Genomic DNA, 23,465 nt, shown 5'->3' on the forward strand with positions numbered 1-23,465 from the left:
AAATAAAATATTCAAAATTGTATCAAGTGAAATATTATTTATTTAAATCTGAAATCTCTTGTTGTTTGTATAAATTTTAACGAAATGATTAGCCGTCGTTTTATCCTTGTTTCAATTCGAAGAGGCACTCTTTATTTTCAATTGAAAATTCAAGTAAACTTTTTCTAGCAAAGAAAAGTATTAAAGTAAAGATAAGCAATTAAAATGGAACAATGTGACGAAGAATCAAACAACAACGAGATGCATACGTTATAGACAAGACAAGATATGCAAATTATTTTATTGCACATCATCATAGTATCTTTCAATTGAGTCTAACTCGTGACAAGGTCGAGTATCGATTCGTGATGTTTCCTTTTTAGCGCCATAAGTTTCGTGCTCACCCAAAAGTTGACTATCTTTTTGCTTTCTTTTCTCCAACTTTAATTGCTGCGATCGTTGAGAATTCTCCGCTACTGTTTTCATCGTATCCCAAGGATAATTAACATCTGGCACAGAGTATAGAACATTTCCTCTTTTTCCATATCTATTCAAATATCAGGAATATCACAACGTTATAATTATTCAATTTATTAACCGCATATTTATGTTCGAATTATCTTTTGGAAAATTTATATTTTTAAATTTCTATATCTAAATCTGTTTAAAGTTTCGATTTTTGAAATATTTTATACGAAATTTTTTTTATCAAATCTATAAATATACGTGTATATTTATAGCTAAAAATTAATTAAATCGAAAAATCTATTATGTATTATGAAATATTAGATAACGTATAAATACATTATTACCTTGCCTTACCACTAAGCAAATAATAATCACTGACATGATCGATGTATCTTCTTAATTCTTCCGGACTTGTAAATATTTCTGGTCGTGTTGGTCTGGCCATCGGTTCTGGTTCACCATGGACAATCATAATTCCAAAAATAAAGAGGGCAAGATACAAGTAGATAGTATTGATGGAATACGGTTGCATCGTCGTTTTAGAAATCATCGGTTATTTGTTGGAAAAAATAAATTTCGAAATTTTCCTGAAAAAGTGCGATTTCGTTACACAAATAATCGCATATTCGATTTACATAATAAAGCGTGCAAATTATAAATCAATACAAATTTATACGCTATCCATTATCCACCTGTTTAAATTTTTCTGTTTCTTAAATTAATTACACTCGGTTTAACAAATACGACTTTCATTTTCATTCTTTTCAAACTTTCATTCTTTTCTATTCCACTGAATATTTCATTATCATAATATAAATATCTGAACAATTTTGAAAAGAATTATACGGATTGATTAATTTTAACATTTAAATTGTTTCACACGTGTTTCAATATATCTATAAAAAATATTCATAATCATATTCGTTATAGCTATATATGTATATATTGTGGTCAAATATATTACTCTATCACATATATAATTTGATATATTTAAATCGCGTTATTCAAGTTTTAAAAATATACTATAAGCATATTCGTGTTTAAAATCATAAAAATCACGTGGTAACGTAATATTAATTGCGATTAAATCAGATTTTGAAAACGATTTGAGTATAAGTCCGCGTTATATGACGCAATATATTAAGTGCGAATAGAAATTGAACTTAAACTCGAGTTACCTGTTGCTTGTTTGATATCACTCCATCGATAATCGAACGCTTTCCGCGGGGAGCAATTAATGGTTTAAAATTGAATATGGAAATGTGGAACTTGATCTGCGGATCGTTATTCGAAAATTCGGACAATAATTTCCGAAATTTACTAGAATTTCATAGAAAAACATATTTGATTTCGATAGGAAAAAAATTCATCGATTTCATAGAAATGATAGCTCATTAAAAATGTACGTACATGTTCTTAATATGAGATTTGTTACCGATTTGTTTATTAATTTAATAATATCGAACGGTATTCATAAAAATTCGAATAGCCTGTCATCTCGTTTTATAGAGAACTAAAGACTATAAAAAAAAAGGAATATGTATCGTTTGGTCCAAACTATTATATAAAAGATACCCTCGTAAGCTTGATAATCCAGCAACAAAGCTGCTTGCAAAGAAGAACGAATATTCTGACAGGATTTCATGCGCTGCATATTACGCCTTTTTACTTAAATGTATTTATGCTGCTTTTATATTGTCGATATTATAAATGTGAAGATCGACTTAATCGAGGAAGGAAAAGTTAACTCGCAAATTCAGAAGGACGATAACTACGCACGATAATTCAACTATCTATCGACATTTGCATCGTGATTAAAAAATAAAATTCATATTCATGGAAAGAGAAATGCCGCGAATCGACGAGTTAATATGTACTTATTGAATATGTAAAACTGATTACGATGTCATGCGACGAAAAAAAATAAAAAACAACGATTTATCAGATTGATTATGAAATATAATTTTTGAACGTATTTTGTTTTCGATGATAATGAATTAATTTTTGAAACTCATTGTTATATTTTTTATTTTTAATAATGGTATTTTTCAAATTCGTTATTTAAAAAAATAAAAACACTTTACGCGATAAAATGTTAAGTTATCATTGATGACGATATTGATGTTTCAATTATCAAAATCGAAGATTAAAAATTGCATTTATTTATTGATTAAAAAATTGCACCTTCTTGTGTTCACACTTTGTATGCACGAAATAGGATGTAAAAAAAATGAATCGATTTGAAACATATGTAAAATTATCTTAATTTCGAAATAACCCGAATCAGTACAACTACTATTATTGAAAATAATTTTAAATATGTTTTTTCTCAAACTATCACCACCTTGATGAGAATAACTTATTAATAACGAATTGAGATAAAACAACACATATTTTCGAATACTTCCGAGTTTTTTTCACAAAAAAAAAAAAAAAAAAAAAGGATTACATTCGCAATGCATACTCACAAGTCGAGATATCAATCTGTCGTGACGAGAAAAGATTCCTGATATATTATCCTTTCGAAATATTCGAGAGTTGAAATCGAATCGGCCGCTCGTGCCACAGGACAAGAGTATATATACCTGGGGACATACCCTCTGGCGCATCCCCTCGGCAACAAATCGTGTATCGCGCAGCCAATCCACGAGATTCAACCCCACCAGTCTTCTTTCTCTACTATCCTTGCGTCGATCTTTTCCCTTCTTCCCATCTTTTTTTTTTTTTTTTTTTTTTTTTTACACTTTACATATCATAATTACAATTAGCAATTCGACCTTCGAAAGGATCGATCTCATTTATCGATCGTTCGTTTGAAATTTCGTTCAAATTCGATTCGGTCGATCAATAAAATCGATCCGAATTATTTTTGGCGTGTTGTACGAAAAATGTGGCCACAAAGAAAAATATTTTGAACGTGTGTCACGATAAAAATTTGATGAAAAAAAGAATGGGTTTTTAAAGGCGATGATGACTACATCGAACCTTTTTCGTTATTTTACGATAAACATTCTTTCCTAGCAATTCCCCTCTTTGCGAGCAATAAAAGCACGCTCTGCAAAAATATAATCAAATTGTAACGTAGTCATACCACATGGATTTTATGAAACGTTTCAACCAAGCCAAGATATAGTGTAGGAAGTAAAGGGGAATATTACCTTTATATCCTTTTGATAAAAATTGCAAATATAACGAATTTCGTATTCTTTTATAAAGTAAAAAACCACGACAATCACTTTATAGGATCGATCCGTTAACATTATTACTTCTCCATCAATTTTCATACGGATTTATCCATTTAAGTTCACGCGTTTCTCAATTAATTTTAAATTTAAAATGAATCGTGACCCCGCCCATCGTCGCGAATAATCTTCGAATATATCCACCCTTGAAACTTTAAAAAGCATATCTAGCTGAACAAATCTGCCAATCTTGAGATCGTTAAATCTGAAATTCAGAGATTTTCAAAAGTGAAGAATTTCGACAACATACGATACACACGAAAATAGATCGATGTAATATCGGAATAAAATACGTCTCGTTTATGGAATCGTGATGATTGACGTTGATGATAATCAATAGAGCTGTTAAACGAGAAGAAAAAAAAAATGTCTATAATGGGATAAAAATTGCTCGAAACTTATTTATTTATCGAGCCACGAATCTTTACCCCTTTTTCTATATGAAATCATTTTGATTGTTTAATTTGTGTCATGTTCGCGATTCGATGCTTTCGTAATATTGGATTTTAGAGCGCGCATTTCGCTCGATCGATACAATAAAATTCTTTTATAAATAATCGTGAATAATTCCTGTACAACCAAAGAATAAATGTCATTCCGATAACTGTTCTCTTAATTCGAATAGGAACATATGTTCCTATTTGTCGATCTTAACTGTGTTTCGCGAGGGTTACAGTACCTCTCAATAGGTTGATACGTTCAAATATTATACGACAACATTTTTTTTTTTTTCTTCTCTTTTATAATTCGCGATTATTCGGATTCCTCGTATTTTCGATATTCGATAACTCGTATTCGTGTGAAAAATTGTACGTTGTTTCGAGATTTTCAAAGTTAGCACGATTATTAAAGGATTCATACAAAATTTTTATGTATACCGACGTTCCATATCTCTTTCATATGTAATTTTCACATTTTACATTTGTCAGCGAGTCTTATCGGTCGATTGATTTATATATATATGATTATAATTTTGCACCTCCTTCTGTTATATTTTCCGTTAATTGATATTTCCGTGTACTTATGGCATCGAACAAAAACAAACAAATTATGAAACGAATATCAACAGATTGCTTTTACAACAATTTATAACTAATTGACGAGGGCGCTGTTGTGATCATCGTCATTTGGCAAACCGGTCGATCCAACAGGCGAAAGACTTACCTTCTAAAGATAAGTTTAATAAACAACGACTCTTCTCGATTAATTTATAATATATAAAAAATACATGTACACGGATATAATATTTTTTACTATCCAATCTCTTTGTCGCTTTGACCGACGTTAAATAAAAATTAATATTCGAGCATGGGAATATGGGAACAATACATCGTTCGATCCCCGATCGAAGAAGAGGTATATAATCGTTCGTTGAAAGGATAACAGCAAATTGCGAAGTTGTCGTGGATGGAAAAAAGAAAAAAAGAAAAAAAAAAAAGAAAAGAAAGAAAAGACATCAAAGCAGGAAAAGATGAATTGGATGGAAAAGGAGGAGAGATAGCGGGCAAAGAAGCGACTACAATTCTTTCCCTCGGCTATAAAGCGACCTGCGACGACAACCAGGTCGAAGTGGGGACGTTGAAAGGCCAGAAGAGCGTCAACCAACAGGCCCTCGAGAAGAGGAGGCACGAAGGTGGCTGTTGGTGAAAGAGAAAGAAGGATAATCGTGGTGGTTCAGAAGGAGAGAAGCAACGGAGGAGAACGGTCATTGCCACCACCTCACCTCGAGCCAGTGCTAAAGTCCCCGGCAAGCGGAATATCCTCGACCCTGCCACGGTCTACCGTGCGGAATTGTCCTGTAGTTTAGCTTGGCTTCGTTCTATCGGTCATGGTGGGGCCTTCACGGACAACGATGCGTCGTGCTGGGATTCGTGCATGCGGAGCGCACCCGACAGCACCTGGATCGACGGATCCAGAAGTCGTGAACTGAGCTAAGATCACCGACCAACCAGTCCAGATCGGTGCTAGCCACGGCGAACAGGTCAAAATTTCTTTCGCCTCTCTTTTCCTTCCACGAGAAGCCTTCTCACCCCGGCTGCTTGCGGACCCGCCAATCTGAGTGAGTTCGAGGGGATATCGAAGAAAAAAAGGTGGCCCGTTCGAGGTCGCGGATCGTTTTGTTCGATGAGGAGAGTCGATTCGTCCGCGCGCGAAACAGGAAATCGGCGGGGCTTGATCGTATCTTGCGAGTTCGCGGGCGAAATTCCGACTTCGACAACGGGGTTCCACGTGATTTTTATCCTGTGCGCCAAGCTCGACGGCGTTTTTCACAAGGGCGAGAATTCTAAGTTCGTTGAGGGGGGGGAGAACGATGTCCTTCCAAGTTTGACAACCGTTTGAGTAGCGTTCATCGTTGCAGTCGCTCGCCGGCGAATCAAGAAAGGTAAGTTTATCAACCGTATCTTAATAAAAATCGTGATACGAAAAAAAAGAAAAAGGGAAAGATCGCGATACGAAATTTTACATTTCGATTGGAAAATGATGGATAATTAATTTCCTGTGTAGATCACGTCTGTCGATATGATATTATGAGTAATATTCGCGCCAATGTTAAAAAAAAAGTATATCTTATGATTTATCGCACGATCGGTTTGAAAACATTTTGTGTGTGTGTTTTGTTCGAAATTGATTGAAAAGAATATTTTAAAAAACCCATTTGTCGCTAAATTTGCCAATATGAACCGTATGTCGTTCACGAATAGCGGTACCATTCGTTCCTTCGAGCAGAATTCACAAACTTTCACAAATTCATCGTGATTTTAATACGGGTGTCGTTCTTTCGATAATATCGCCTAGTATTCGTGATTCACCAGCGAACGAAAATAATAACAATAATAATAATAATAATAATAATAATAAAAGTCGATAAAATTTATGCCAAAGTATATAATCGTGTTTTCCATTAAATGCATTCACGATTAAATCGCGTAAGATGTAAGATTAATATAAAGATACTTGTACCGTTTATGGATGGAAATTATTGTTGATGAGATATGATATTGAGAGGAACGAAATAAAAATTTTTAATTTATCATCGATAAATTTTGTGGCTGTACAACAACAGTTTGTTTCTCTCTTTCTTTCTCAATGTTATATAAATATTTAATTCCATATATCCTTTGCGAAAATTATCCCTATCCGTCAACTTTGGCCAACCAAAGTATTTAACGAATTCTGCTTAACACGATCGTCTTTTCGTTCGTTCCAAATGACTCTTTTATTCTACCGAACCGTACTTCGGCGCCAACCCACATGTGCGCCTCGTATTAGATACGTGCGTACAAATGAAAGTGGCTTGTACCGTTACAACATACGCACCAGGCTACAACAAAAGCTTTTTATACACCAACACGTTCGTACACGTGTGCGCAAAGTCTCCCGCTTTCAGCTTCCAGTCTTTTTAATTACGAAGAAAAAAAAAATAATAATAATAATTTGATTTCCGATACGAGACGGATATAATGTTTTGCAAATTAATCAGGGAGCAGATGTTCATCCTCAAAGATGAATTAAATTATTTGATTATGATTATGCGTAACGAGTTACGGGCGAAGGGACGAAACGAGAATTTCTGATCGCAAATCGTAACGTAAGCAAGGATTAATAGTTAGAGGGAAGATAACTCAACAGTAATAAGAGATAATAACTAAAATGGTTATTCGCAATGTTCGAAGGAAGTAATTTCGTTAAAAAGAAACACGTTCGATCACGTTGTACGATTTTCTGAAAGAAAAGAAAAAAAGAAAAAAAAGAAGAAAAAAGAAAGTGCGCGCGAGTTCTGGAAAGAGAGAAATAAAGAGAGAGAAAGAGAGAGAGAAAAAATTAATCTGTTCCAAATCGAGACGAGGAAGATAACTGTCGCTTAACTAATCAGAAACAGGAAACCAGTAACCTGACCATCGACAAGCCAACACAACTCGACGTTTGTTGCTTCATCCACCCGAATTCCTGCCTCTGGGTAACTGTAACGGTTTTTATCACTTCCTCAAAGAGGAGGAGCGAGTGCACACTGGATGAGATCACTGCATTTCTTCGGGTTGCTTGAAAAGAAAACGAAAGAATCGCGTGCCTATTTAAATGTTAAATAGCCGAAATAAAAATTCGTTTTTAAACGGGAATGTTTTTCGCAAACCATTTCGACTTAAACATTTTATCTTTTTCCTTCTGTTTGTTTAACATATCTTGAACGGAAATTATGAGGATCGAGCAAAAGGCGAAAGAAAATAGGACACGACAGAGGTTGTTCTTTTGAACCGATCCGACTCTAACGCAATCCGTGATTCAACCGTGGATAAGATATAACGTTATACCCGAATTCTTGCTACATAACTGTAATTTGATCCTTGCACGACGAATAATCGTTGATTTGAAATCGTGTCAGCCTCGCAAATACATGGACAATGGCATGACGAAAGAAAAGGATATACTTGTGGAAAGTAATTGAAATCATCGCGGTGAAAATTAATCAGATTTGTCTTATTCTATCTATCGCATCATTGTATCTCTATTATTGAAATCGAACGTCTACTCTCATTGCCAGAAGATCGTTCACTTTTCCATTCTCGCCATTTATTTTTTGTCGACTCTTAAAAAGATATTTCCATTCCATCTTTTTAATATTTTTCCCAACGTGTAATGTAATTTTGCTAACTAAGCGCGCTTATATTACTCGAAGTAACATTGATTTATGTCTTATTTATACAATATAATATTTTGATAATTATTACGATTTTCTTTCTTTCTTTTTTTTTTTTTTTTTTTTTTCATTTACGGTTACATTATGAATTTAATCGAGATTTAGAGTCCATATCATGAAAAAGAAAAAAAAAAAAATAACGCATTTGTTTCACAGCGCGAAATATGAAAAAGTCGGAATGATCAGTTGGGAACGGGATTTTTAATTTCATTTCATGAGAATCTTCTCATGTATATATCATGAAATGAATGGCATTCTTGCATAGCACGAGCGTGCTAACGTTAAACACGGGCAAATCTGAAATTCATTTTTCTTTCGCCTCTTCTTTTTCTTCTTCCAGATGTGGGATCGAGAAAGAAAAACCTGGATCGTCGTCTTCCTAGGGAACGTCCTGTTGAACACCGTGATCGCTTCCCCGATCTACGTCCCACAATTCATTCCAGGAAGTAAGTCGTCTCCGATAATTGTCAAAATTCGAAAATATTTCGCGGGAATTGGGAAAAATATTGGGAACGAAGTGAAACTCGCGTCGAGAACGCATGTTTCGAGTGCAACTGTGTAAAACTGTGCAAGTTTCGACGTGAAAAAAAAAAAAAAAAAGAAGAAGAAGAAGAAAAAAGAAATCGTCGAACCCGGCAAAAATTATTATTCTCAACGCGTGTAAACGCGTTATGTTTGTTCTGTAAGATCCTTAATTGAGATCAGACACGCGAGCACGATTCAAGCGCAAAATTTTTCCCCTTCCACTCGCGTGCACATTTTTGCTTCTTCTTTTTCCGGGATTCTTGGATTTCCCTCGAGTGTCAGCTGAATAACGGATCGTTACGCAAATACTTGGCAGGGCTAAACCTGTACATTTCCAACCGTGTATTCGAATTCGCGTGGACACGCCTATACACACGTATACGCGCCTCTACCTGTCCCGAGGACGACATTGAACCTACCTTGGATTCGAGCTCGTAAGGAACGTGGGCGGACTGGTCAGTTTTCTATACAAGTGGGTCAGTCCCGGTCATCGGCGTGCCCAACGACTTACACTGATTTTTCCGATCTCGTCATCTTCGTTCTCATCGGTATTCGAACTTGACTTCATTCAAGCCAACAAACCCTAGGTGAAATCGTTTGTCGGATCGAAAATCCGAAATCGGCTGCACGCTTCAACATGCCTGCCCGAGTAAAATTATTTTCACTCGTTTCCAATTTTTCCACCAGATGGAAAGTGTGTATGTTTCGTGTGTGTGAGCGAATACGGGTCGGATTGTTTTTTCGTTCTTCGATTCATCGTCGACGCACACACACACACACACACACGGAATATTTAATTTTTGACCATCAGTGAAATCCTTTCGAATCGCCACGAGTAGGTGGTATGCCACGAGTGTATGCTCGATATGTCCACCACGCTCGAAATTCCAACAAGTACGTAACGAAATCGGTTACTTTCTTTCTTTCGATTGTGACTCAGACGACACTTCCGCTAGCATACATTTTCTATACGGAAGGACACCAAACGCGTGGAACATCAAGGCTGGCCGACTGACCCGAAAGGACTGGCTCAAGACTTTGTATATAATTTTACGGTCGATTTTCACTCGCTACGGCCATCAACCTCGAATGCCAAGAAGAAAGTAAATATTCTGAGAAAACCGCACTCGATCGGTACAACAATCTCGTCAATCTTTGGCCAGCTCGGAAATTTTGAACGAATCTGTTCTATCTTCTTTTAAAAAAAAAAAAAAAAAAACGAGATTGATCCTTTTTCAATAATCGACGGCAAGCGTCGATCTTGTCCCAGTGACGTGGCTCGATTATTCAATTACGTTTCAATCACGAGTGAAAGAATCTTGGAATTCGTTCGCAAAGGTTTCGCTAGATAGCAGGAGAATGGTCGGAGAAGCCGAGACTGTGAGGTGTCTTAGAGGAAAACGGGCTGTTACATTAGGCTATGACTGTGACCGACTTTTGGGTCGGGCAACTAGCTCATACATCGAAATGTAACGGTACCAAGATGCTTTGCTTTACCTGACATCAATTCGTTCTTCGATAACGCCCGCTACGTTATGAGTATATATATATATATATAATCACCGTTCCATAATTGGGATTGGAAATTGAGAAACAGTCGATCGATCACGATAACGCAGATTTTAATCGAAGTTGATAAAAATTTACGCGTTAAATATTTCCCCCTTTTTTTTTTTTTGAATCGCGTTAAATCATTGTTTACGCGATGTTATAAATCACATCAAAAATAATCAATTACACATCCATCCACAATATCCTGGAATTATTTTTTCCTCGCCAACTATGCGAATTCTATTAAAGTAATAGTGCCCACTGTTCCGGAGCGATAATCGCTTCATAATGGATGCAATTAAATAGGAGAAACGGCACACGTGTTTCCGCCGTGCGATTTACAGCTTCTTTCGACGCGATTAATCGATCATATTAAATTCTCGGTGTCGTTCATTATCCGCGGACAGGAGAGCATGGGCGGATACAATAGGACGGATTACGTGGAATTATAAATGGTGATGATGATGATGCTTATGGTTCGAAGCATCGTTAAATTCGGTAGAATGTAGAACGCGCGTATCGAATGCACCGAGTGAAGGGCGGAATCAACTTGATTAGAGATCGAGGATGTTGATCTCTCCTCTCGTTTGAAACAGAAGAAAAAAAAAAAGAAGCCATCGGCTCGACTCCAAGTTCGATCCCAACCTTTCACCTGAAATTTTAAACGAAATACTCATAGAAACGTAGATTTATTCGAATATTTCTGTTATATCCGCAGGTATAGGAAGGAATATCAGGCATTTGCCCTGCGTATCTAGAAGAACCGGCGAGACTGGCGTTTGCATGTTTGCGTTCACGTGCGCCAAGGCAAATGGCACCCATCTAGGAACCTGCATCGATCGTTTCTATTTCGGCAGTTGTTGCAAGATAGACGAGGAGCCTGAAATATTCCCTCAAGACAACAGTATCGACGATGGACCACCGGCTAGGCCGTTCGTCACGACCTATGGATCTATCGAGAGCAACGATATACCTGAGTACTTTTCAAGGCCGAAACCGATCAACGAGAAGAAACCACCTGGAACGTACTCGACCGAGGTAAGAACAGACTTCGAATTCTATTCGAATATTTTATCTTTTCGAGATTTTTGTTTCGAACGATATTGACGAACTACACAAAGTTTTTTTTTTTTTTTAAGCAACGAATATATAATCGTTGGATAAAATAATTCGATGATAATTCTTTTCTTTTTCTTATGATCAACGTTTAGGAGACAATTACTACGTACACTACGCAGAGTGTTGGCACGCAATCGACCACGGCAAAAGAAACGACAAAATTCGTAACTAAAAAGCCGGTAATGACGAGCATCGAAACGACCACGAAACCGGTTCGGTTATCGACCTTTCAAACCGTGCAAAACTCATCGAAGGGAGATTCGAGCACAAAAAGTCCGCCGAGAATCACGAGCAGTACAGTGCCAACGGCGCAAAAAGCACCGTCGAGCACGATCATGGAAATAGCGGCGACTACCACGAGTAAATCAGCATTGACCTCGTCGATGACTGAAAGGCCAACGACATTGGAAGTCGTGACAAGGGCGCCATCCACCGTGCAAACCTTCGCTCAAACGACTAAACCCATTACTAAAAAGCCAATCAATTCGTCCACCGCTTATAAACCGATACACTCGACGACTACTACCGCTCACAGCAGGCCTACGACGAATGCGACCACATCTAAACCCTTTCTATCGTCCACCGATCGAACCACCGAATCGACCACGTCGAAAATCGGAATAGCTACGACTACTCAGAGAATAGTTCCATTCACGAGGTTCCCGCCACGAAATTCGACAACCGCCAGACCCGTTACTCACGCCACAACTAGAAAACCTATCGCCACCACTAAGAAACCAGCGGTTAGCACCAGTACGAAGAGGCCGACGATTAGCACGAAGAAACCGAGCACCCATACGAAGAGACCTTCCACCTCTGCAAAACCATTCCTAAATTCCACTTCAATTCCCCCCGGTTGGTCCACAACCGCGAAACCTCTTTCGACATTGGCCAACAAGCATCGACCAACCTTGGCATCGACCACCACCGAGAGAGTTTCTCTTTCCACGGAAGCAAACTCTCCTTTGACCTCAAGCACGGAAACCGTGACTGTTCACAAGTTCACGACCGTAGCGACGCCAACGAGGCCCACGCAAAAAGTCAAGCCATCTACCACAGTCAAACAACCTACCACTTCGAAGCCGTTGACGACGATTGCCAGGCCAAAACCAACCAGGACCACCACCACCACCACCACTACCACGTCGAAGCCGGTACAAGCAGCGACGACGACCACCGAGAAAACGGGGTCGTCTGTCGGTGTCTTCACCACCTCTGCCATTACGAAACCAGCTAGGCCAACGGTCGAGTCAAAACCCACGAAACCGTTCAGCAGGCCTACAAGCGAGCCTTCTACGACCACGACATCCCCTGTAACGGATACCAGTTTTACGCCTTCCTTTTCTACCGACACAACCACCGACCCAACAACGTCGTCATACGTACCTTCGACGAAGGCGCCTAACGTTAACCAAACCTTCGAGGAAACCTTTCACACCACCTATTCGCCTGGACTCGTCACATGGACGTCGAGCTCGGACGACACCACTACAAAGATTCCAGATATATTTTCGGCAACCACGCCGCAACTGGGTGAGTTTACTATTTTAATGATCTTTCCGGAAAATGACAATTTAAATCGAATTATGTGTTTTTGCCAAGTTTGACGTGATAATTCGATTCATAGATGGTGTATTAGATATAATATTTAAATTTTATAATTTGTAAATAATTCGTAAACGCGTGTGTAATGTGTGATTAATTTAAACGGAGAGAATATTTGCATTTTTCATTCGCATGCCAAACGAAAAGTATACCTGTTGCCTCGGTGAAATCGAAGAAAACGGATATCCATTGTGTAACGTGACGGTCTTGTCGTCAATAGGAAATCATCTCGATGGCAATTCACGTCGAGGTGTACGCCTCTTGCATTAACTAGTATCGAGAGAATCATGAAAGCTTAAGTGAATTTGATAGATTATCCGCGGAATCCTCGTCGTCTGCGTTTTATTCCTCAATAATTTTTAATTATTTCATCGGAATTTTATCGCATTGTCGAATAGGCGATTTAGAAGAAATATCTCCAATCTGTATACCCATATGATATTTCCGAATTATAATTATTATACGTTATACATCGATTAAAATTTAAAGATTCGATCAAATATATTTCTGAAAAGATAATTCGATCGTGAAATAAAATCTGCCCATGTTAGAGAATATAATAAAATAAACACGGTTGTTGTTCAACATTGTACGAATAATTTCTGTGCATAATACTTCTGCTATATTACCGGATTTATGTCAACCATGTTTAACGTTAAAATCGTGACGTGTTGCTTCACCTTGCCGCGAATAACTGCATTTCAAACACACGCGTAAAATGAAATTTCTCTATATATACGAGAGTCGCGTTAATCGTGTCTAGAAACACTTTATTAAAAGAATGAAAGGTCGTATTCTTCGTGCATCGATAGGAGATGAAATTCTATTGCGTCGGTATGCTGTAACGGTTTAAACCGTCCACCGTAATCTTTCCTCTCGAATAGTTCGTGAACAGCATCCATTTCTCTCCTCCTCTCTCCCCTTGTAATTTAAACGAATCAAATTATTTTCCAATAACTGCACTTTGTTCCAGTTTTCACGCGCGTACTTTCAATTATTTTATTATCGTTATTCGAAAAAGGAAAATCTTTCGAAATAATTCGTACAAATTCCTTTTTCTCTCCGTTTATCAATCGATAAAATCATTTTGAATGATTTTGCAGATCAAACCGAGAGCGATTGGACACCGATAACTACTCCAGACGGTTGGATTATGATTCAATCGCCCACCACGAAAAAACCGCAAACGGTAGAAGAAACGACCGATAAGCCTATCCTCGAATCCACGATACAATCTACCACGACTTCTGGTACGATGACGATTTATAATTTTTTTTTTTTGGGAATTGCAACTTTCTTAATAATACTTCCTTTTAATCCACCATTACTTAGTTAAATCACCGACAGAAACTGATACGGAACAGGTGACAAGAACACCTACTATCTTAACAACCCTGTCTACAATTGCAAGCGTGACGATAGATACCGAACTTCCGGTACCGATGGAAACTCTCAACATGTCGGATTATAAGCAAGGTAAAAATCTATAAATCCGTTTAATCCCTCTTTAACGTAATTCAAACGATTATGAATATTTTTCGATGCGAAGATAATTTCGCACTTTTCACGATTATACGTTATCGATCGCGAATTGATCGATCGAATCGTTTAAAATCTTGCCTATCTCGGTATTGTAATGAAACGGGAATCCATGGTCGATAATATAGAAACCTGAATAAACTGGGGAAAAAATACGCGGTTGTTAAAAGAAATAATAAGAAAAAATGGACAAGCATGATTACATAAAAGCGAATTACGAATAGCGTCGATGCTATTGCATCGGCGAGTCGTTTTCATTCGTGATCTCATCGGGATGTGAATAACTTGTCGCAAAGTGCGATGATCTGTTTCACTTGTTGAACGCGAAGGAGAATCGTGTGCATAATTAGAGCCATGAAGAAAAAAAAAAGACACGAAAGGGCGACGATACCGGTTCATCCAGTCGGACGAATATAGAAGACTCGTTCCCCAACATGGCTGTGTCATTGAGATTCATGAATTTGTTGAAGGGTTTAAATTCGACGATGCTTGTTCTTGCAGTGTGCGGAAGAAGAATGTTCCCAGAATCGCGAATTGTCGGTGGCATTCGTAGCTCGTTTGGAAAGTGGCCTTGGCAAGTAAGTACGATAAACTTTTTATAAAATCTTTTATAATTTTTTTTTTTTCGTTTATTATAATTTAAAATCTCGAATTATTTCTCGTTTAATTTTACGACAATGTTCTCGCGCTTTTATTAAATCGTGTTGTATCACCGTGTACACATAAGAACGATCGTATTTTCTCTACGTACGTAATTCATGATTTTCCGCATCTCGAGGAGTATTCTCGTAATTGATACACAGAATAACGTTGAACGTCGTTCTTTGTTAAACAAGATCAATGTTTTCTTTTCAGATCTCGTTACGACAATGGAGAACATCGACGTATCTGCACAAATGCGGCGCAGCTTTGCTCAACGAAAATTGGGCCATAACTGCAGCCCATTGCGTGGAAAAGTTGGTATCATATTTGTCATTTGGGATTATATCCCAATAAATTTTTTTATTTCCTTGCCCGATTTAATCTTGAAACTAATTGATACACATAAATTTTTATTTTTAACATATCTTCTCCTAACTTGCACAGCGTACCACCTAGCGATTTATTGCTAAGGATCGGCGAACACGATCTTGCAAACGAAGACGAGCCTTACGGGTATCAAGAAAGAAGAGTTCAAATCGTGGCCAGCCATCCGCAATTCGATCCTCGAACCTTCGAATACGATCTTGCGTTGTTGAGATTCTACGAACCTCTATTACCATTTCAACCAAACGTTCTTCCTATTTGTTTACCCGATGATGACGAAACTTACGTTGGCCGCACTGCTTATGTCACTGGCTGGGGTCGGCTTTATGACGGTATCATCATCATTCGTTCTTTCCAACGAATTCAACCTATGATTTAATTTAAAAACTACGATATATCGGTTGATTCTTTATTCTCAGAGGGCCCATTGCCATCTACACTGCAAGAAGTGGCAGTGCCAGTGATCAATAATACAATGTGCGAAGTTATGTACAGAAACGCTGGATACATCGAGCATATTCCACACATATTCATTTGTGCCGGTTGGAAAAACGGAGGATTTGATTCGTGCGAGGTAAATTAAAATTTTTTTCTTCGATACATTTATTATACAAGGGGAAGGGGAGGAATGTACGGAAGTAATGTAATTCCATTCATCTGACGAATTTTAAGAATACGTGGAAACGAGTTGTGAACTAGAATTTATTAACTTTTCACAGGGCGATAGTGGAGGACCGATGGTAATTCGAAGAGCACGCGATAAACGATGGATCCTTGCTGGAGTTATCAGCTGGGGAATTGGATGTGCCGTGCCCAATCAACCAGGAGTTTATACGCGTATCTCCGAGTTTCGAGAGTGGATAAATCAAATTCTTCAATTCTGAGTTGAGGAGTTGTATCCCTTTTGAAATCGATGCTCGGTGAAAACTGCGCGAGGGGACACGATTAGAATTCGAAATTAATTTCGAAAAAAAAAAAAAAAAAAAAAAAAAGTATAGGTTGAATATATAGTGAGAAAAGTTTACGCATGTACATAATATATTTTATACAAAATATGCATGCAAATCCCAGTTTTTCTCAAGGAAAACTTTGCATGTAGTGAATATTAAGAGAAAAGAGGGAGGGAAAGATACGAGGCGTTATACGTACTCGCCTGTAATATATATTTTCCATGAAATTTTATCAAACACGAAATCAAATAAGATAAACGTTTTGTATTACGCGATATCATTACTAATCGGGAGTAATGGACTTTGGAGTCGATCGTATCACAATGGTTTACTACGTGTATACGTGCTGCACATAATTTCAAGATGCAAGGCTATACACGTGAAATTGAACAAGTAATGCCATCTTTCGTTATAAAATCAAATCTCGAACGAGCATTGGATCGACAAAATAGCGTTCTACGATATCAACAAATATTATATAATTACCGTGTTATCGATAAAATTATATCAATACTTTTGGATTATTTTATTTTTGATTCTCGTTATATCGTTATATTTAATAATAGAAATCACCAGGATGAATCTCATTCTGATCGACTGATGATAAGAAAGAAATTTTTGCAATATTCTCATTACGATTGAGAATTTTTGCAAAATTAGACGCAATTAAATATCATTTCGATTCTATTATTTGTTAGATATTAACAATTCGTCAACGAGATGAAACAAATACGAATTTCAAGGGATAGACGAAGGAAATACATTCAACAGATTTTTGATCAAATTTTTTACGTCTTCCGATAATACTCCAGGTGTCGAAAGATTAGCAATTTAATCCACGATATTGTTATTCTGTAATGTGTTACATTATTAAGCAGTGCTAACAAATGCTTAATCTGTAACAATTAGAATAAATGTATTGTATAAAAGAGCAGAGCGTCAGAGATTAGATTTGTTAGAAAAATATTGAAGTGCATACAAGACTGCAGAATAACAATATGTTATTGTGTAGTAGTATTGCTCGTGATATGAAACTTGATCGAATTACTCAGAGATTATTAATCGTTTTATATGAATTTAATTTTATCTCGATATATTTATTGATATATTAAGCTCGACTTGTAGCAAATTTACAAACTTATCAAAGTATCGTTCAATGATTATTTCATTCGATCCATTAAATCTCGAATAAGAATGTGTTCATTATCTCTAAAGTTTCCAAGTTGAATGCGTACATGCGTTATTACAATTCGTAATACGCGTTATAATTAAACAAACGTAATAAAAAACATGTGAATTCAACGAGAAAGAAAAAAATGAGCACATTTATTTAATTTAATTTATATAAAAATTCATATATACACATATATATGTATATATATGCAATATACATACGTGTGTTCACCAAATGTAATACACACACACAGACACACACACATACACCTATATACACACACGCGCGTATAGTCAACCGTTTATGCGAACAAATAATTTATTAATGTACGTTATATAATTGGGGCTGCGAAAATACAAAAGCCCGAGAGCTTGTAAATACTCGATCAATTGTTGTGTAGTGCGTGTTATATTTTATCACACTCTATCACTTTTCTACAATTTTACTATCCCTTTCGCATTCTTTTTTTTTTTTTTTCCCTCGGTGTCTGTACTTATCAATCGAGTATTAAAAAAGAGAAAAAAATGTGGATGTTCTTCATCGGGAAAAGGCTTAGTGATTGTGACCTGTTTGTCGAATGCAATTCCTCGTCCATCCACTTTTGTTTGTCCTCTCTCGAGCAATCAACGTGGGCGTTGATATTTATCAACCAGTCTCGAGTGAGAGTTCAAACCTCACCTACACGCAACGCCTACTCCCCCCCCCCCCCACCGGCCGGGATTTTATATAACTATGTTGAATATGTGCAAAATTTCAGGACAATGGGATAGCTTGTTCGATGAAGTGTCACGTCGAGTTAAACAGGTGGCGTGAAACGTGTTTGAGGGAAGAGAAAACGCGACGAAACAGCAGTGATAGATGAAGCTACCACGTGTCGAAGATCCTTTATCTTCTTAATGATTCGAGTTAGTGGAGATGCTGGCTCCATTCTTTTTTTTCTTTTTTCTTTTTTTATAAAAATGTTCGAGGAAGCGGAACGATTTTCTAAAACTTTCTACAACGAGTCTCGATATCGAGAATATTGAAAATATTCTTCTATGAAGTTTGAAATAACTTCTTTCAAATGGAACAAAAAAACTCTTTTCAATATTATTATTATCGCGTGATATTGCTCTCATCAAATCGCAGAAAACAACCAACGCGAAACGGGTATGATCTACACATACTTCTGATTGAAATTGTACGAGATTGTTGTTCGTATTTAATCGAAACGCAATAATCCGGAGGAGGAAAATTCCGGAACATTTTAATTTTGGCTCAACAAGAGAGTTTTCATCAAATTATTATGTTGTTATTGGAAAAATCGATTCAATAATTGATTTACATATTCTTCGATTATGTCTTTGATCTTCGATCTTATAAGATATATCAACTAATTCGCGATTCGTACATTTAAATTCATCACATTTACGAAAAGTATATATACATTTGGCCAATGATAGACAAAGATACTACTTGATGCTATTATGAAAATTATTATCTAATATTCAAGCATTGTTTTGATCGATAGTAGAACAGGTTGGAATATCCAATCTATAATTATCCAATCTAAATATATTTCCAAAATTATTAAATGCAGATGATTTGCACTGATCGCTAATTAACATTTCGATCAGAAGTATTGTATATATAAAATTTTTTTCCTGAATAATCACTAATCAAAAAATAATGAATTTAAGAGAATTTAAATCGGAAATTATCAATGGAATTTTATAATATCTTATACGTAATCAGGCTTACTTTATTTTTATAATCGATAATTGGGATAATTGGACGTTTTTTTATATGGATTAAAAGAAAAGAAAAGAAAAGAAAAAAAAAAGAAGGAAAAGAAGTCAATAAGACATAATCGACAATCGTTTTCTCGCCGATAGATAGCCTGGCCTAGAAAGTATCGCGGTTTTTAAAGTTGGTTGAATGGGGCAAACAGATTGTCGCGCCCAATTGTGCTACGATGTCATCGAGAATGTAACTCTCTCTCCTTTCACGCCATTTCATCGGTATGTTAACTTTAACTTCATGTTCCATTATTTAACATCATCGTTTTCTTGCTTTCTCGTGTTACTATTATAATCAATTCCGATATAATAATTGAAAAAAATTTCGTGCAGTTTCTTTTCGTCCACTTGAACAACTAATCATGCTCGGTTAATGCGTTTCGAAGCGACGTATAAGAAGAAGCGAATCTCTTCTTCTCGAATGTTTGCATGCACATTCGTGACTTTAGGGCAAGAATAAAAAATGAAAAAAAAAAAACTGGAGATGGATCCCTTTCCGACAAATGCTGCTCGACATATCTTCTAACATGAATTTTGCGAATTTTAATTTCGACTATGCAGTTTCAAAAAGAGTAAAATACCCACACGTTCTTCCTTCATCTCGTTATTTTCCGTTTCGAACAATTTTTATCGTTTCATCCACAACACAACGTTGCTCGTAAAATAATAAGAAAAAGAATAAAAAGAATAAAAAGTAATTTATTTTAATTTCATGGAAAAGCGAGTGATTTCAACGTGTTCAAGCTCCGTACCTAAACCCCTAATTGGAACAGTAACACAAGAATGTAACTGTTACAAACCGCATGGAATACATTGTGGCGTCTCGAGAAAACAATAATCGTTCGTAATTCCTGTTTGCGCGGTTTTATGTATATCCTGCCACGCCTCGGCCGTCGACTGTAAAATTACCTGTTTATCTTGATCGATTTCCAGCTTAACCGGGGAACGTAATCGTAAAAGGGATTCCCGCGATTACACTAACTGCGATACGAAGCAATCGAAAATGTCACAGGCGTGACGGTTCATGGATGGATGTTACTGGACCGGGTTAAGTGGCTTTGGAGAAAGCCAGCTACCTCCGCCTTTTCCTTATGAAGTCACGAAACTGCGCGGATAAACAGGTAAGAGACCATTGACGGCCTTCACCCACCACCAATCGCCCCGCAAAAACGCGCAAAATTTCTGCCAGCTATCCCTCCGCGACGCGATACGATTACGATTGAATCGAATACGGAAACGTTCGACGATACGATTATCCCCAGCCTTTCCCCTTCTTCCTTCTCTCTTTTTTTTCTTCCACCGAGTTCTATTTGCCGAAACGAAAGCAGCAATTTACGTATCGCGTGATATTACGATTCAGCATGCAAACAGAGTATGGAAAGAAAAGTGGTACGCTGAAAGAAGGATCTTATCCGGGCTAGAAGGAGCGCGAAAGCGACGAGGGACGAGGCGCGTCGGCGCCCTAGAACGCCACTGATCGATCAACAGATTTTGTTCGAATCGGGCAGGGTCATGGTCTGACCTTACTAGACTCGGGAATGACGTCACGTTTGTCAGCAACATAGTACTCCACCATTCGTGGCTACGCAACACACGATTCTGAGATTTTTAACTCGCGTAATTAATCGAGTCAAGGACTGTCGATCCTTTATCGCGATCGATGAACTACGTTTTTCCGAAAACAAGCGTAATATTTTTTTTTTTTTTCGGAATATTTCTTCCGAGAAGAGCCTTTTGGAAAAAGAGCGAAATGATTTTTTTTTTTTTTATAGAAAAATTTGGAATTAAAGAAAAAAGGAGGGAAGGAGAAAGGTTGTTGTCGTGCGTGCAAGCCTGGTGAATTCGTACGAGCAACGGTAAAGAAAAATGATGCGGCGAACGTGAAAAGACGTAACTAAATTCTGACCTAGTTTTGTCGACCGTGTCCTGGGTCATGACCATCGATTGTTTCTCCTCTCGTTCCTTCTCGCGGGTGTCTTCCCATGGGTTATGGGGTCACGACCTAAAAATGCTCCTCGATTGGATTTTTACTTGGAATGGTTAGGTGTTGCAACAATCGACCAAAATTTGTGGCGGTGTAGTAGTAGCTAATTTAAAAATGTTTCGCTACGTTTTACGATAAGGAATGAACGATGAAAAAAAAAAATAATAATAACAATAAAATCGTTTTATGCCTTTGCACTTATTGATTTACGTCTTTTTCTTCTTGGAATCTTCGTAGATACGGGCAAAATTTCATTTAGATGGATAGCATCGTTTTAAAGATTTTTTTCCTCTTTGAATCCACCTGCTTAAAGATAAGCTTACTTTTTACGTAACAATTTCGTTATTGCTATTTCTTTCACTAATTTGCCACAATTTCTCAAAGTGATGGAAGCATTCTACTCGACGATCGTTACGCCACACAAACCAATTAATCGCTATAATGACGTTAATTAAGAAAAATTTGTTAATCGTTACGGTGACTCGCAATACCGCCGGTGTTCTTTGTAAATTCACGAAGGTGTAAAATCCATTTAAAGAGTTTCAACCTACTTGACCAAAGTCACGATCACGGTCAAATATTTGTTCTCGTAACCTTGTGTTACGTTCTTTTTAGAGAAGAGAGAGAGAGAGAAAAAAAATATAGAAAAATTTCCCGCTATTCGCATCTTTCAAGGGAAAGAAGATAATTTCCCTTGGATGGAGGGGATCCATCGTCTCTTTTCAACGATCGTATTTTAAGCGTGCGTACAAAATAACTGTACAGATAAACACACGCGTGCGTATGATCTCGGCATCTCATTGAGACGATTAGAATTCGTAAGAATTGACGTAAAAAAAAAAAAAAAAAAAATATACGAAAACTTTGTTCGTAAATTTCTACAACGAGGCGTTCCCACACGATCGCTCGTTTCGATCCAACAATAATTCGATCCGAGATATTTTATTCGCCAATCAATTATATCCACTCTCGGTCGTTGTATTTCTGAACAAATGGGATGGCATATCGGCATCAAAGAAAACATTGCGCGCTGAAAGGTAGAGGTCCTGGCCTACTTAGGCCGAGTCACGTTCGCGATCAAGAATTGAATTTTATCCACTCTCTAAATGTTGTACACACCACCGATAGCCGCGTCTGAAATGCATAATTATTCCAAAGAGATCCGCCACTGCGTGCTCTCCGCGTGTTGCGACGACAGGACAAAGATGTTAGAGACGAGATCTTATCCGGAATTCTTAATCACAAGGCGAATCCGAAGGTACCGTAAAAGGCCAAGTTTGACACACTTTGCGACTTTGACCTCGTGAGATTTCGAATCTTGGATATATCGTGACGCTTCGAGTATCAATTTAGTTTCAATCGGGATGATAGGAAAAGCGGACTTTCTCCAAATAACGATTATTCCAATCTTTTTCTCGGCAAAAGGAAAAAAAAAAAAAGAACATTTCGATAATTTACACGTTTGCATATCAAATTTCTCTCGTGGAAAATTGGTATCGATATCAGAGTTTCTTTCCTTCTTTCACCGAAAGAAGTGTCATCCCCTTGTCCCCAAAATGAAATAATTATTGCGATAACTCTGGGAGTTAAATTGGAAAAATAATTTTTCCAATTTCTTAACGTTGCACGCGCGTTCAATTTTTAATAATTATACGTTCGATTTTTGAAATGGTATCACGATACGATTCGTCATAAGCAGTTGACATAGATAGACGATCTGACTCCGAAATGAAGTGAAATTCGATCAAATTGAGATTCTCTCGGTCGTGTTAATTTTTTTTCTACCGATTCTACTTTATCGATGTCAATTTTTCTTTTGTTCCAATTTC

The 23,465-nt window shown here is 37.1% G+C and overlaps 2 protein-coding genes across 2 annotated transcripts; one reads left to right on the forward strand and one right to left on the reverse strand.

Annotated features, from left to right (window-relative positions):
• Window positions 1–22: 22 nt before the first annotated feature.
• On the reverse strand, window positions 23–3,035 carry NPF (neuropeptide F). Its single transcript, XM_031920473.2, has 3 exons — window positions 2,916–3,035; window positions 792–1,034; window positions 23–526 (listed from the first exon to the last, which is right to left on the reverse strand). The coding sequence occupies exons 2-3, from the start codon at window positions 995–997 to the stop codon at window positions 280–282; spliced, it is 453 nt and encodes a 150-aa protein (XP_031776333.2). The 5' UTR covers window positions 998–1,034; window positions 2,916–3,035; the 3' UTR covers window positions 23–279.
• Window positions 3,036–5,260: 2,225 nt separating this feature from the next.
• On the forward strand, window positions 5,261–18,263 carry Np (serine protease notopleural). Its single transcript, XM_012494894.3, has 11 exons — window positions 5,261–6,072; window positions 8,726–8,831; window positions 11,180–11,499; window positions 11,673–13,113; window positions 14,289–14,435; window positions 14,518–14,661; window positions 15,226–15,302; window positions 15,580–15,680; window positions 15,811–16,082; window positions 16,170–16,324; window positions 16,470–18,263. Exons 2-11 carry the CDS (start codon window positions 8,726–8,728, stop codon window positions 16,632–16,634), a joined length of 2,928 nt encoding a protein of 975 aa, XP_012350348.2. The 5' UTR covers window positions 5,261–6,072; the 3' UTR covers window positions 16,635–18,263.
• Window positions 18,264–23,465: the final 5,202 nt, after the last annotated feature.

Source organism: Apis florea, unplaced genomic scaffold, assembly GCF_048593485.1.
Source record: "Apis florea isolate Af1SG1 unplaced genomic scaffold, ASM4859348v1 contig_3587_pilon, whole genome shotgun sequence".
Taxonomy (NCBI): Eukaryota; Metazoa; Arthropoda; class Insecta; order Hymenoptera; family Apidae; genus Apis; species Apis florea.

Excerpts from the sequence above, each read along its gene's own strand:
- NPF (XM_031920473.2), bottom strand. The coding sequence starts at position 997 with ATGATTTCTAAAACGACGATGCAACCGTATTCCATCAATACTATCTAC. Across the intron at positions 527-791 it reads TTGCTTAGTGGTAAGGCAAG|ATATGGAAAAAGAGGAAATG; the intron begins GTAATAATGTAT and ends ATATTTGAATAG.
- Np (XM_012494894.3), top strand. The coding sequence starts at position 8,726 with ATGTGGGATCGAGAAAGAAAAACCTGGATCGTCGTCTTCCTAGGGAAC. Across the intron at positions 8,832-11,179 it reads CCCACAATTCATTCCAGGAA|GTATAGGAAGGAATATCAGG; the intron begins GTAAGTCGTCTC and ends TTATATCCGCAG. Across the intron at positions 11,500-11,672 it reads CTGGAACGTACTCGACCGAG|GAGACAATTACTACGTACAC; the intron begins GTAAGAACAGAC and ends ATCAACGTTTAG.